Source organism: Rana temporaria, chromosome 4, assembly GCF_905171775.1.
Source record: "Rana temporaria chromosome 4, aRanTem1.1, whole genome shotgun sequence".
NCBI lineage: Eukaryota > Metazoa > Chordata > Amphibia > Anura > Ranidae > Rana > Rana temporaria.
Genome location: NC_053492.1, coordinates 184,989,071 through 185,003,093, shown reverse-complemented (window position 1 = coordinate 185,003,093; position 14,023 = coordinate 184,989,071). Strand labels below are relative to the sequence as shown.

The 14,023-nt window shown below is 41.9% G+C and overlaps 1 protein-coding gene across 1 annotated transcript in view; it reads right to left on the bottom strand.

Moving 5' to 3' along the window:
- Window positions 1–14,023, bottom strand: part of XXYLT1 (xyloside xylosyltransferase 1) — a 286,052-nt gene that overhangs the window by 237,194 nt on the left and 34,835 nt on the right. Inside the window, exon 2 of the mRNA XM_040349500.1 lies at window positions 5,796–5,943. Coding sequence (XP_040205434.1) covers window positions 5,796–5,943 — 148 coding nt within the window. The remainder of the gene's footprint in view (window positions 1–5,795; window positions 5,944–14,023) is intronic.

Sequence of the window (14,023 nt, the reverse complement as noted above, 5' to 3'; positions counted from 1 at the left end):
AGAACGAGGCTTGGAGACCAGTGCTTCCTGTATAGGAAAACCCGGAAGTGCAGAGAGCGGCTAATGGCGGCTTTTGAAATACAGCGATGGCGCGCACTGCCTGCAGCCAGAGCGCTGGTGCACACTTGGGGCGACCTATGAGAAGGACAAGTTCAGCCCTCCACGGCCTCCCTAAAACCTATCTCAACAGGGGTACCATTAGACCCTCCCCGGTCTTTTAGGTCTTTAAAACAAAACAAACATGTCGCTGTGTTCGGGAGAAACACAATCAATACTGGGGATCAAGGGGAAGGGTGGGGACTTATAACAAGCTGTGAATTGATTGTGTTTCCTGTGGGGTGGAGCCCTCATCTCTCAGGTGTGCCGTCCTGGAAGGTGATAGGAGAAATCAGTCTTTACCTCGCATGCTATAGTTTTACATTTGAACAGCAATTTCATATGATATTTTTGTTAGAAAGTGTGCTTTTCAAATTTGCATAGCTTCCCTCCATGACTTCAAATCTTGGCATCTTTTTATTCAGTGTCAACTCCCCTGAGGAAACCTAGTCTCCAAGGAGGAGCAGCATATTCACAGAACACACACACACACACACACACACACACACACAGTCCCAATGTGATTTCAAAAGGTGGAAGAGCGCAAAATCTCAAACATCCACCAGCTCCGTGATGTCATCATGGAGGAGTGGAAGAGGACTCCAGTGGCAACCTGTGAAGCTCTGATGAACTCCATGCCCAAGAGGGTTAAGGCAGTGCTGGACAAATAATGGTGGCCACACAAAATATGGACACTTTGGGCCCAATTTGGACATTTTCACTTAGGGGTGTACTCACTTTTGTTGCCAGTGGTTTAGACATTAATGGCTGTGTGTTGAGTTATTTTAAGGGGACAGCAAAATGACACTGTTATACAAGCTGTACACTCACAATGTAGCGAAGTGTAATTTCTTCAGTGTTGTCACATGAAAAGGTATAACAAAATATTTACATAAATGTAAGAGGTGTACTCACTTTTGTGAGATACTGTATACACAGTATACTATACACACACAGTATACACATACAAATAAATATATTGGGACAGAGAGAAATCCCTTTTAATTCCTAAAATAAAAAACAAGTTATATTTACCTGCTCTTTGCAATAGAATTGCACAGAGCAGACCCAATTCTCCTCTTCTGGGGTCCCCCGCTGGCACTCCTTTTCTCGGTGTCTAACCATTGAAAGCTGCCACCTATGGTGGCACACCTGAGGACTTTACCTCGACCCACGCTACCCACGTTCATAGACACAGACGGCTGAGCCCTTCCCCTTGTCACAGAATTTGACTGACAGCAGTGGGAGCCATTAACTAAGAGTGGGGAGACCCATTACAGGCAGGTATAGTGCTGGATCGAGTGAGAACTCAGGTAAGTATAATGGGGGGTGAGGAGGCAATACAGGTAATGGAGCAATTTTTACCTTTAATGCAGGGAATGCATTAAGGTAAAAAATGTTTAGGCTTTAAAACCAATTTAAGTCTAACATTTGTAAAATGTCCCCCATATTTAATAATCTGAAGTCTAACCTGATGCTTCACACTCAGACTGCTCCAAAAGAACCAGGTCTGGGGTGGAGGGCATAGGGTACAGGCACATAAGGCAAAAGCAGGCTAATTACATGGACAGATGCAACCAATGCAGGAATTCTTGTTTTAAATCACATTTTGGATATCTGAGCATACATAAATCACTAAAGGTAAACTGGCTAACTATTGGCAACAAGGGTTAACTGGCAAATTGTGCGTTTCGGGTTTAGCTTGCCTATAAGGTTAATTTTCTTGCTCTAAAGTTGATGTAAAATAACATGCTTTAAATGGCGTGATAAAAAGCTGTATAATTATGCGCTAAAAATACCAGTGACTTCTAAGCTTAGAAAGATATATTGAAGAACAGGCTTTCGCCAATTAAACTATTACGAGTCTCAGAGACAGCAGGGTCACATCTGTGATTTCCAACACAGACCTTAGGGAATTTCAAGGATTAAAATACATGTATACAAAGACACTATCTGGCAAGGGTATTTAAGCCTTTTAACATCATTAAAGGAACTTGTGAATACTAGGATTACACTGCTAATGAGATATGATCTTCTTTAAAAAAAGTGTCCAAAAACATCAGAAGTCTGCTGCTTGTGGTTTAGAATCCTATAACAGTCACCAATGGCAGCAGTAGTTTAGAGTTACAGATTTCAAGGACTCTGGAGGATGCCTGTTGTCTTGTGCTGTGAAAGGCGTTACTATTAAACATAACTATCAATTAAAGAATTATCAGAAGAATAAAAAGCTTGTTGGCCCCCATGGGTCACTGTTTCCATTAACTGAGCAGTGGATGTTAAATATCCTTTTCTATCATATGGGTGTTCCTGTGAGGAAGTTGCAGCCAGCACCTCTCCATTCTGCAGCCCTGTGTCTCATTATCTCCTGTTTAGTACACCTAACCTGCTGGCAGCTATTCAGGTACCAAGAGTGGAAACTGTCATATTGTGTTGTGAAATGTATTTGGAAAAAAAGGCATTCATACACAAAAATACAAGCAGACAGTAACACACACTGCCTACTACACTAGGCTGTCTCAGATAAGTGTAGTAGCCAGTGTGAGCTGTTGTCGGTTTGTGTATTTGTGGATTGAAAGAACTCTTCTCCAGTCACAATCTGACAGTTTCCATTTTCTCTGTGTCCTTAATAGTTTGTGGCAGTGTGGTCTAAACAGGAGAGATAAGTGGATCACACTGCACAGCAGAGCAATGTTCCATCCAGAATCTAAAAAGAGGGGGAGTGAGGTTTTGTGAGCACTGCCTGTCATGCCGCTTTATCCTCTTGAGCGGTCACAGAGAAATCTGCCTTCTTAGATCAGTGTTGTCGGACAGCTAGGCGGGTGGGCAGGGCTAGCCTTCTGACACCACTGATCAGCAACCCCTGCACAAATTTACATGGGGACAGGAGCTAGTGCACAGGATGTTTTAAGGGGTTTAACAAGCTCCAATTTCTTCTACTGGAAACGTATTCATACCCTTGACATTTTCCACATTTTGTCATGTTACAACCAAAAACGTAAATGTATTTTATTAGGATTTTATGTAATAGACAGACAAACACAACGTGGCACATAATTGTAGAGTAGAATTAAAATGATAAAATGTTTTTTAAACTTTATTACAAATAAATATCTAAAAAGTGTACTGTGCATTTGAATTCAGCCATCTTTACTCTGATACCCCTAATTAAACTCTAGTGGAACCAATTGCCTTCAAAAGTCACCTAATTAGTAAATGGAGTACACCTGTGTGTAATTTAATCTCAGTATAAATACAGCCCTCAGAGGTTTGTTAGAGAAGCTTAGTGAACAAACAGCTACATGAAGGCCAAGGAACACACCAGACAGGTCATGTTTAAAGCAGGTTATAAAAAAAATTATCCCATGCTTTGAACATCTCACAGAGCACTGTTCACGCCATCATCCAAAAATGGAGAGTATGGCACAACTGTAAACCTACCAAGACATGGCCGTTCACCTAAACTGACCGGGCCGGGCAAGGAGAGAATTCACCAGAGAAGCAGCCATGAGGCCCATAGTAACTCGAAGAGCTGCAGAGATCCACAGGTCAGTTGGGAGACTCTGTCCACAGGACAACTATTAGTCGGTCACTCTATAAATCTGGCCTTTATGGAAGAGTGACAAGAAGAAAGCCAATGTTGAAAAAAAGCCATAAGAAGTCCCGTTTGTAGTTTGCGAGAAGCAATGTTGGGGGGACACAGCAAACATGTGGAAGAAGGTGCTCTGGTCAGATGAGACCAAAATTGTACTTTTTGGTCCAAAAGCAAAATGCTATCTGTGGCGGAAAAATAACACTGCATATCACCCTGAACACACCATCCCCACCGTGAAACATGATGGTGGCAGCATCATGTTGTGGGGATGCTTTTCTTCAACAGGGAAGCTGTTCAGAGTTGATGGGAAGATGAATGGAGCCAAATACAGGGCAATCTTAGAAGAAAACCTATTAAAAGTCTGCAAAAGACTTGAAAGGAGGTTCGACTTCCAGCAGGACTATATCCCTAAACATACAGCTAGAGCTACAATGCAAAGTTTTAGATCAGGGATCTCCAAACTACGGCCCTCCAGCTGTTGCGGAAATACAAGTCCCGTAAGGCATTGTAGAACTCTAATATTCACAGACATGACTAGGCATAATGGGAATTGTAGTTCCTGAACAACTGGAGGGCCATAGTTTGGAGACCCCTGCTTTAGATCAAAGCAAATCAATGTGTTAGAAGGGCCCATTCAAATTGCAGACCTAAATCCAATTATGAATCTTTGGCAAGACTTGAAAATTGCTGTTCATCCAATCTGACAGAGCTTTAGCTATTTTTCAAAGAATAATGGGCAAAAATGTCACTCCCTAGATGTGCAAAGCTGGTAGAGACAAAGCCAAAAAGACTTGCAGCTGTAATTTCAGGGAAAGGTGGTTCTACAAAGTATTGACTTGGGGGGCTGAATACCAATGCACGCCACACTTTTCAGATATTTACTTGTAAACATTTTGCAAACCATTTATCATTTTCCTTCCACTTCACAATTATGTGCTACTTTGTGTAGCTCTATCACATACAATCCCAGTAAATTAATACATTCACCTTTTTGGTTGTAACATGACAAAATGTGAAAAATTTCAGGGGGTGAGAAAACTTTTTCATGGCACTGTAGTTCTTCCTTTAAGAAGGACACTGTCTTTAGTACTTTTCAGTCTGCTCACATAAATAAAATATTTACAATTAGCACTTTGAATACTGCCCTTTGCCTTGCAATTATAACTTTTTCAATAAACAGCAATGTTGTTTTCTCCAACCTCTGGCGATTCTGGACAGCCACACTGCTCCCATCCACCTTCCTCTTGGTCACCCAGGGTATCCGGCTTCTGCTATACCCCTTTCCCCACTGTGGACCCCTGTGCACTTCCCTATTGCTTAAAATTCTCTAAATGCCACTAATTTCCACACCTTTCTGGAGTCTGCCCCAGGGATGGTGCCAGGAGGAAGTCTGGAGACCACTGCAGGGGACACTGACAAAAGGGGGATACATCTAGTGACCAACAGCCACCCTGCTCCTAACATCATCAACACCAGGGGAGCTGCCATACCTAGTCATGGAGTAATCGTGTGAAACCATAGCACCAAAATGTTTTCCCCACTTTGCCTACTAACATCAATGTATTTGTGTATTGCAGGTAATGGTTGTGGGCTACCTGGGGTTTAGAACCCACCAATCCATGGCATCCCAGTAAAGACATACTTGGGTCACCACTAGGGAGAAAAGCAATTAGTCAGGCATTAATGTTTCAGCTAATAATAATTGCTATATTCTACATTGCAAACACAAGCATGTCACACATGCATATACCCAGGCAATATATGCAACACTCATGTAAGATATTACTGGGGCTATTATGCTACATAATAGCATGCATAGACTCAAAAAAAATAAAAAAAAATACAAAATAATTATGTCAATAAAACCAATACCAACTCAATGTGTATTTTATGTCGCATTGTGATAAATGTCTGCTTTACGTATTTATGTTTCAATTTCACAAGCAGACTTTTTTGGTCTCACAGTCAAACCCATTATTCACCCTAGGGGCTGATCAGAATAGTTTATGTAGCTTTGTGTGTGCTGTTGGCTAAACTGTACTACTTTGTTGTTTGATGCCAAGCAGCAGCAAGATGATTCTGTGTATGGTACAAGCCATCAAGTTACCTTTTGCCATTATGTGGTGTAGGGCAACAGATAGGAAAAAGATGGAGTCACTGTAGTAGGTTCCAGTGCCAGCACTGAAGAGTTTCTGCATTGCTTCTACTATTGGAAATAACTTTTCCGTCAGGGCGCTGACATCATGGAATATGACCTGTAAAAGCAGAGATCACATATGTATGAGGAAGAAAGAAAAATACCAGACAAAAAAATATAATGTCACTTTATACACCATTCAACAATCTCTACTATGATGAACCAGTCCATCTATACAGTGTGATCAGTGTTTAGAAAATCAAATCAGTTTCTGTCCTTACATGGTCAGATTAATCAAAAACACTAAAAAACACATGAATGATTAAGCGATCTACTGCACTGGATTAAACTTACTGTTTTTTTCTGTATGAAGAAAGGGACAGCAGTGTTTCATAATGTATTTGGAGGGTGATATATAAAAAAAAAAAAAAAAAAAAAAACATTATACTCAACTAGGTGGATGTAGCATCGATCTGATTTTCTCATACATTTATACATACCCTGGCAGAATCTATGATTTCTTGGCCATTTTTCAGAGAATATGAATGATAACACAAAAACATTTCTTTCACTCATGGTTATACCGTGTACCCACATTCTGAATTTCCGACAACAAATGTTCGATTTGAGCTTTTGGTTGGAAATTCGGACATTTGTTGTCGGAATTTCCAACAACAAAAATTTAAGTTGGTTCTCAAATTTTCCAACAAAAAAATCCGTTCTTGTAAATTCCGATCGTGTGTGGACAATTCTGACACACAAAATTCCATGCATGCTTTGAATAAAGTACGAGATGGAAACGCTAGGTCTGGTAAAACTAGCATTCGTAATGGAGATAGCACATTCGTCACGCTGTAATGGACTGAAAAGCATGAGGCTGGAAAGCACGGATCGTCTCTCACCAGACTTCTACTAACACGACTGGTATTGAACTTCCCTTTTCTAGTACCGTCGTATGTGTTGTACGTCACTGCGTTCTTGACGTTCGGAATTTCCAACAACATTTGTGTGACTGTGTATATGCAAGACAAGTTTGAGCCAACATCCGTGGGAATGACGGTTTTGTTGTCGGAATGCTTAATCGTCTGTACGTGGCATTAGTGTTTGGCTGAAGCCAATTATTATGGATCGACTGTGTTTACCCTTTTTAAATCATAATGGCAACAGAAACTACCCAAATGACCCTGATCAAAAAATTACATGGCCTGGTGATTTTGGCCTGATAACATGCACACAAGTTGACCCAAAGGGGTTTAAATGGCTATTAAAAAGGTAACCATCCTCACCTGTAATCCGTTTGCTTGCAATTAGTGTGTGTGTGTGTGTGTGTGTGTATAAAAGGTCAATGAGTTTCTGGACCCTTGCATCTTTCATCCAGTGCTGCACTGACATTTCTGGAGTCATGGGGAAAGCAAAGAAAATTGTCAAAGGATCTGCGGGAAAAGGTAGTTGAACTGTATAAAAAAAACAGAGAAGGGATATAAAAAGATATCCCAGGAATTGAGAATACCAATCAACAGTGTTCAAACTCTAATCAAGAAGTGGAAAATGAGGGGTTATGTTAGAACCACACCACGGTCAGGTAGACCAACTAAAATTTCAGCCGCAAATGCCAGGAAAATTGTTTGGGATGCTTCAGGTGAAATACAGGACTCTCTGAAAACATGTGGTGTGGCTGTTTCAAGAAGCACAATAAGGAGGCACTTGAAGAAAGATGGGCTGCATGGTCGAGTTGCCAGAAGAATGCCATTACTACGCAAATGCCAAAAAGTATCCCACTTACAATACGCCAAACAGCCTTCTAATATATCCACTTGGGACCTCATGTGTTTAACATCTTGTTTGAGGGGGTGCATTTCGTCCTCCATTTGTGAAATCCTCCCCTCCGCCTCTGATATCCTTTCGTTAGTTTTCCGCAGTTCCTGTCTTACTGAGACCAATTCCTCCTTAACGCCTTTCATTTGATCGCACAGTTCACCTAGCGCCTTTTTGCATTCATTCACCACTAAGAATACGTCTTTTATTGTGGGGACATCTTCTGGCCTGGGAATTACTTTTGGGTCCATAACTGCGGTAGCTGTATTCTTTTTAGTAGAGGTTTTACTTGCTTCCACTGCCGCTGTTTGGCCTTGGCTTCGTCTATCTGCGTTTATTTTGGCAAAGGCCTGGGGAATTGAGCCATTTTTATTTGGGGTTTGCTCTGTTGAAGGAACACCTTTTTCTGATTTGGCTGCTGCTGCAGCAGCTACCCCAACCTTGTCTTTTGCTGACCTCAATGCTTGCGGTCCTGACATTGTATGGACAAAAAAAAAAAAAAAAAAAAAAAACTTCTGTTTAGAGGAAGATAATGAGTTAACCACTAATGCTCAATTTGTTCATTTAGGCCTATAGTCAGTCCATACATCAATGCACAGCACAGCGCAGTATAGTCACCATCGATTCGTTTGAAACCAGTGTGTCCTCTTTATCCTTTTATCCTTTATAAACAGAGCAGGCCAAAACTGCCTGGAGCGAGCAAAGCAAAAAAAAAAAAAGGAGGTCTTCTTTTTCTTTTCTGTCCTCTGTTAAGGCTCTACTGAGGCTCTATCTCAGGATCAGAATCAAAAGCTCCCCAGCTCATGTGGAGCCCATAATTAGCAGGGGACAAGTCAATAGTGCCGTATTTAGGTGCTAGCAATTGTTTGGACAACAAATCTGGAGGCAGGATATCACCCCAGATGTACATCAGGGACCATGGGTAGTAAATGATGGTAGCAATCAATAGTCCCTACTTCACAGATGTAAAGTACAGAAGTCTCAGTTGTCCTCGATGCAATGTGCAATGTACCATACTCCTACTTCACTTTACTTCACTGGATAATTAGATGCATTAGGCATATAATCAGTCCATGTTCTCAATGCACAGCGCAGCCCAGCACATTACAGCACTATTAATTCATTTGGCCTATGATCAGTCCAAACAGTATACCATAGCCCAGCTCAGTTCAAGGCATCATGTATTCTATTGCCACTGTTATAAAGACAAAATGGACGAAATGGAAAATAGACTCCGGAGGGATAATGTCAGGCTAGTGGGGCTACCGGAGAGGTGTGAGGGGGCTAGACCAATAGAATTTTTGGAAAACTGGTTTGTAAAATTATTTGGTAAAGAAAGCTTCTCACAAATATTTACAATAGAAAGAGCGCATAGAGTCCCCTTTAAGCCCCCCCCCGCCGGAGGGCGCCCAAGATCAATGCTATTAAAATTTTTAAACTACCGTGATAAAGAGGCCCTATTGAGAAAGAGTAGAGAAATGGGAGAGGTTTTTTTTGAAGGCTCTAAAGTCTCATTTTTTCCTGATTTTTCCCCCCAATTACAGAAAAGGAGGGCGGGCTTTCTGGAGATCAAACGGAAAATGCAGAAAGCTAAATTTTCATACGCTTTATTATACCCGGCGCGGCTACGGGTGGTTGCGCTGGGAAAGACATTATTCTTTGATAAACCTGAAGATGCAGCATTATGGATGGAATCGCAATTAAAGGAAGGAGAGGGGAGTCAGGAGTAAGGGGATTAATCTGTAACTTGTAAAGATGGGGGGGGAGGGGGTGGGGGGAAGGGTGCACATTTAAATGAATGAGAGGAATCGGTCAAGAGTCGTACAGAGAAGGGAGAGATGTGAAGGGTGTTGGGAGGGAGGGATGGGGAGTGGGGCGGGGGGGGGGATGAATGAGGGTGTGTCAAGAGAGGTTAGGATGATGTGGGTAACGGCCATAGGAAGCCCCCTAGGGGCAAAGAGTGATTCAATAGGAGACAGAACTCTGGAGATAGGGGAGGGTGGGAGGGCGGGTTCAAGGGTTGGGGGTGGCTTGAGGGTGGGATGAGGGTTTGTTCGGCTAGGAGACACTAATGTATCTATTTATGTACTTAAGAATTTTTTTCCTTTATCTCTTTTTGTATATTTATTGACATATATTCAAAGGGAAAAAAAAAAAAAAAAGAAAGAAATTTCCAACCATGATGCGAACAAAGGAGACTGCAAATTGAACGCTAAAGTGATTGAGTATCCTGATAGTTCTCTGAGGCGGAAAGAAAAAAAAAAAAAAAAAAAAAGGAAGCCCCCTAGGGGAACACCTGGGTAGGTGCAGAGGGAGGGCGGAGGGAGGGAGGGGTGGGGGTGGGAGGGAGGGCGGGAGGGGAAAGGAAGATAAGTACACAATACACAGGGAAAGAATGCTCACTGTAATAAGTAAAATGTATGTAAAACATGAATTAAAGAAGAGTATAGAAACTAGCGATAATGCACAAAGGAATGTGAAAGGGGGAAAATGGCAAAGTAATGCACTAGGGGTACAAATCCTATATGGGAAAGTAAAGTTTGTAAATATACGGGAATAATACTAAATAACACATATATTTTTGGGGGATGTTGGATCACAAGTTCTAATAGATACAGTAAATTAGTAGATACTACTCACACAAAAAATTTTTTTTTTTGGTAAAGAATAGTTATATAAATTATGATTTGGGAGGGGCATTCCCGACCCTTTATGGTATATCCTAGGCTACTGTATGTAAAGTAAAATGTTAAAATTGAGCTCATGGAACGTTAGGGGCCTGGGAACTGCAGCTAAAAGGGCGGCAGTCTTTACCACGTTGGAAAAGCACGGGATAGGGCTGATCTGTCTGCAGGAAACCCATTTAATGAAACATACAAGTTATTTATTACAGAGTAAAAAATACCCTACCCAGTACCACTCAGTGCACTCCACATATTCTAGAGGAGTGAGTATTTTAGTGAGAGCTGGGGTTGGATTTTCCTGCAGACAGATCAGCATAGATGAGTATGGTCGATTTATTTTTTTGCACTGTATAATAGATAACAAAATGTATATAATAGCGAATATGTATGTCCCCCCACCCTTTAAGATTGATATTATGCTCAGATTAAACGAATTTATATTGGGTAAGGAAGAGATACCGGTGTTGGTGTTAGGAGACTTTAATGAGGTCCTGGACCTAGGGGTCGATAGATTTCCTGCACCATTTGCCCCAGACCTCTTGAAGATTAGCCACCTGGGTCAATTTATGGAAGAAGTGGGGTTGATAGATTTATGGAGAGTGAGGAATCCGGGGATTCAACAATATTCTTGTTACTCAAGTACGCATTCTACACTCTCCAGGATTGATATGGCCCTGGGTAATCAGTTAGCATTTCAGACTGTGGGAAAAGTGATATATCTGCCAAGAGGAGTGTCCGACCACTCTCCTATGGTTTTAACCTTAAATCGAGACAGACAAAAAACTCAGAGGGAATGGAAAATTAATGCACACTGGTTCGAGTTAATAAAGAAGTCGGAAGAAGTTCTGCCTAAACTGAAGGAATTTGTAGAGATTAATGAAGGTACCACGGGCACTGGGATACTATGGGACACCCTGAAGGCGTACCTTCGAGGTGTCCTGATCCAGCAGATAGCAAAATTTAATAAAAAATCAAGAGAGGTGGAGGAGAAATCCCGTAGAGAGGTTTTAGGGGCAGAAAGTGACTACGTGAGGGACCCAACGCCGAAGGGGAGGAAAATATGGCTTGAAAAACAACAAGCATATAAGTCGGTAATTACAGGGGAAGTAGAGATTAGACGACTTTTTCTGCGACAATCGTCATTTGCAGACGGGGAGGGGGTTGGAAGGATGCTAGCACAGGTAGTAAAGTCCAACTCCTCTCCCTCCGACGTTCGGTCCATCAGACTAATAACGGGCGCAATAACCTCGGACACCTCAGAGATAGTGCAGACTTTCTGGACATTCTATCAAAAACTATACTCTACACAAAAGGGGGGAATGGAGAAAGAAATGGAGGACTTCCTGGAGAGACTAGAAATCCCGCTTATAACACAACTAGAAAGGGAAGAACTAGAAACCCCAATAACACTTGGGGAGATACAATTGGCAGTAGCAGGTATGGCGAATCAGAAGTCGCCAGGACCAGATGGGCTCCCAGTGGAAATATACAAATATTATGGAGATATATTGTTACCGGAGCTCTTAAAAACATTAAATGGAGCAGCTATAGAAGGTAAACTTCCTGTCTCAATGTTGGAAGCAACTGTTATAATTATACCAAAAGATGGGAAGGATCCCTTGGACCCTGGGGCATACAGACCTATATCCCTTTTGTGCTCTGACGCTAAAATTATAGCAAAGATCCTGGCAACAAGGCTTAATAGGGTTATTTCAAAAATAATCCACCCAGACCAGACGGGATTTATAGCCAATAGATCCACTAGCATGAACATCAGGAGGACATTTCTAAACCTACAAACCCCAACAGAGAATGAGGGAGCAAGGGCCATACTGTCACTGGATGTGACCAAAGCCTTTGACAGCGTAGAATGGGGGTATATATGGAGGGTGCTGGATAAATTTGGGTTTGGCCCGACATTTTCGGGGTGGATAAAAATGCTTTATAACAACCCTAGTGCTAAGTTAAAGATAAATAATGAATTCTCAAAAAAAAAAATTTTCTCGAGAGGGGGACGAGACAGGGGTGTCCCTTGTCACCCCTGCTCTTCGCCCTAGCGATGGAACCCTTGGCAATTGCTATCCGGTCAAACATCGAGATATCCGGATTCCAGAGAAGGACGGGAGAAGAAAAAATCACGCTTTATGCAGATGACATCCTGCTCTTCCTGGGAGACACGGAAAAATCTCTGTCAAAAGCAATGAGCCTGGTGGAGGAGTTCGGGAGCTTTTCGGGACTAGAAATAAACTGGGGGAAATCCGAGTTACTGCCGGTAGACCCACTTGGAGAAACGGCAATACGAGGATTACCACAGTTAACAGTGGTAGATACAATGAGATATCTGGGGGTATCGGTGACGAAAAATCCCAATCAATACATCAATAAGAATCTCATCCCCTTACTCGCTAAGTTCAAACAAAAAATCTACATTTGGAAACGTCTTCATTTGTCAGTGGCGGGTAGATGCAGTTTAATCAAAATGATTTGGCAACCACAACTCTTATATGTAATGCACAATTCCCCAGTATGGATTTGTAAAAAATGGTTCAATAAAATCGAATCCCTCTTTAGGGAGCTAATCTGGAAAGGGAGACAGGCCAGGATACGTCTTCGCACACTGCAACTCCCGGTGGGAGAGGGAGGACTGGCAGTACCCCAACCCGAGATTTATTATTTTTCTGCACAACTGCAACAATTGGGGGGAGGTAATATTCCAGGAGGAGGTACCCCCAACGGGATGATAATGATGAATGGGGTCTCTCATGACACTATTTTTGAAGCACTAGAGGCTGATTCCTTTAACCATAGAAACCCCACAATAAAGATGATAACCAAAATATGGAAATCGGTTAAAAAGCTGATGGGCTATAGCGGGTTCTCTGAATTCTCCCCATTGTGGAATAATAATAAATTGAAGGAAATCCTTCAGATAGGTAAGGTCAGAGCATGGGAAATAAATGGTATTAAAAGGTTGAAACAACTGTATAAAGAGGATAAATATAGAAAATTTCAGGATTTAAGAGAGGAATTTAAGATACCTCAATATTCATTTTTTACGTATATACAGATGGGACATGCCCTTGAAGCCCAATTTAGGACACAAACCCTAATGTGGTGTGAAATGCCCCTTTTCCAAAATCTAGGTAAGGAAGGACCAACCAAGGGACTTATCTCTGAACTATATAAACAGATAGGTAAAAAGGCTAATACGGGCCTGCATCTCCTAAAAACAAAAGAGAAATGGGAGGAGGATTTGGGGGAAGTGACACAGGATCAATGGCGGAGGATATTGGAGATGGGGCCGAAAGTTTCGGTCTCACCCCCACAAAGGGTCTCCCATTTGATGCTGGTGAATCGGGCTTATTATACACCTAAACGCCTGTTTAACTTCGGAAGAAGAACAGACGACAAATGCCCTAGATGCCAGGGGACTGGAGACCTGGTACACATGGTGTGGCGATGCCCAAAGTTGTTTCGCTATTGGGAAGGGGTGATAAATGTCATAGGGGAGACATTTGGTGTACCTTTGGAGGCGGAAGCCACACTATGTGTACTAGGATATAGAAGGGAACGGAGGGAGAAGAAAACCACCACAGCTGTATTACTGAGATGCCTGTTCCAAGCCAGGAAATTAATAATGTCAAGATGGCAGGCGATAACACCTCCTACAACAAGAGAATGGATTGGAGCAGTAAATGA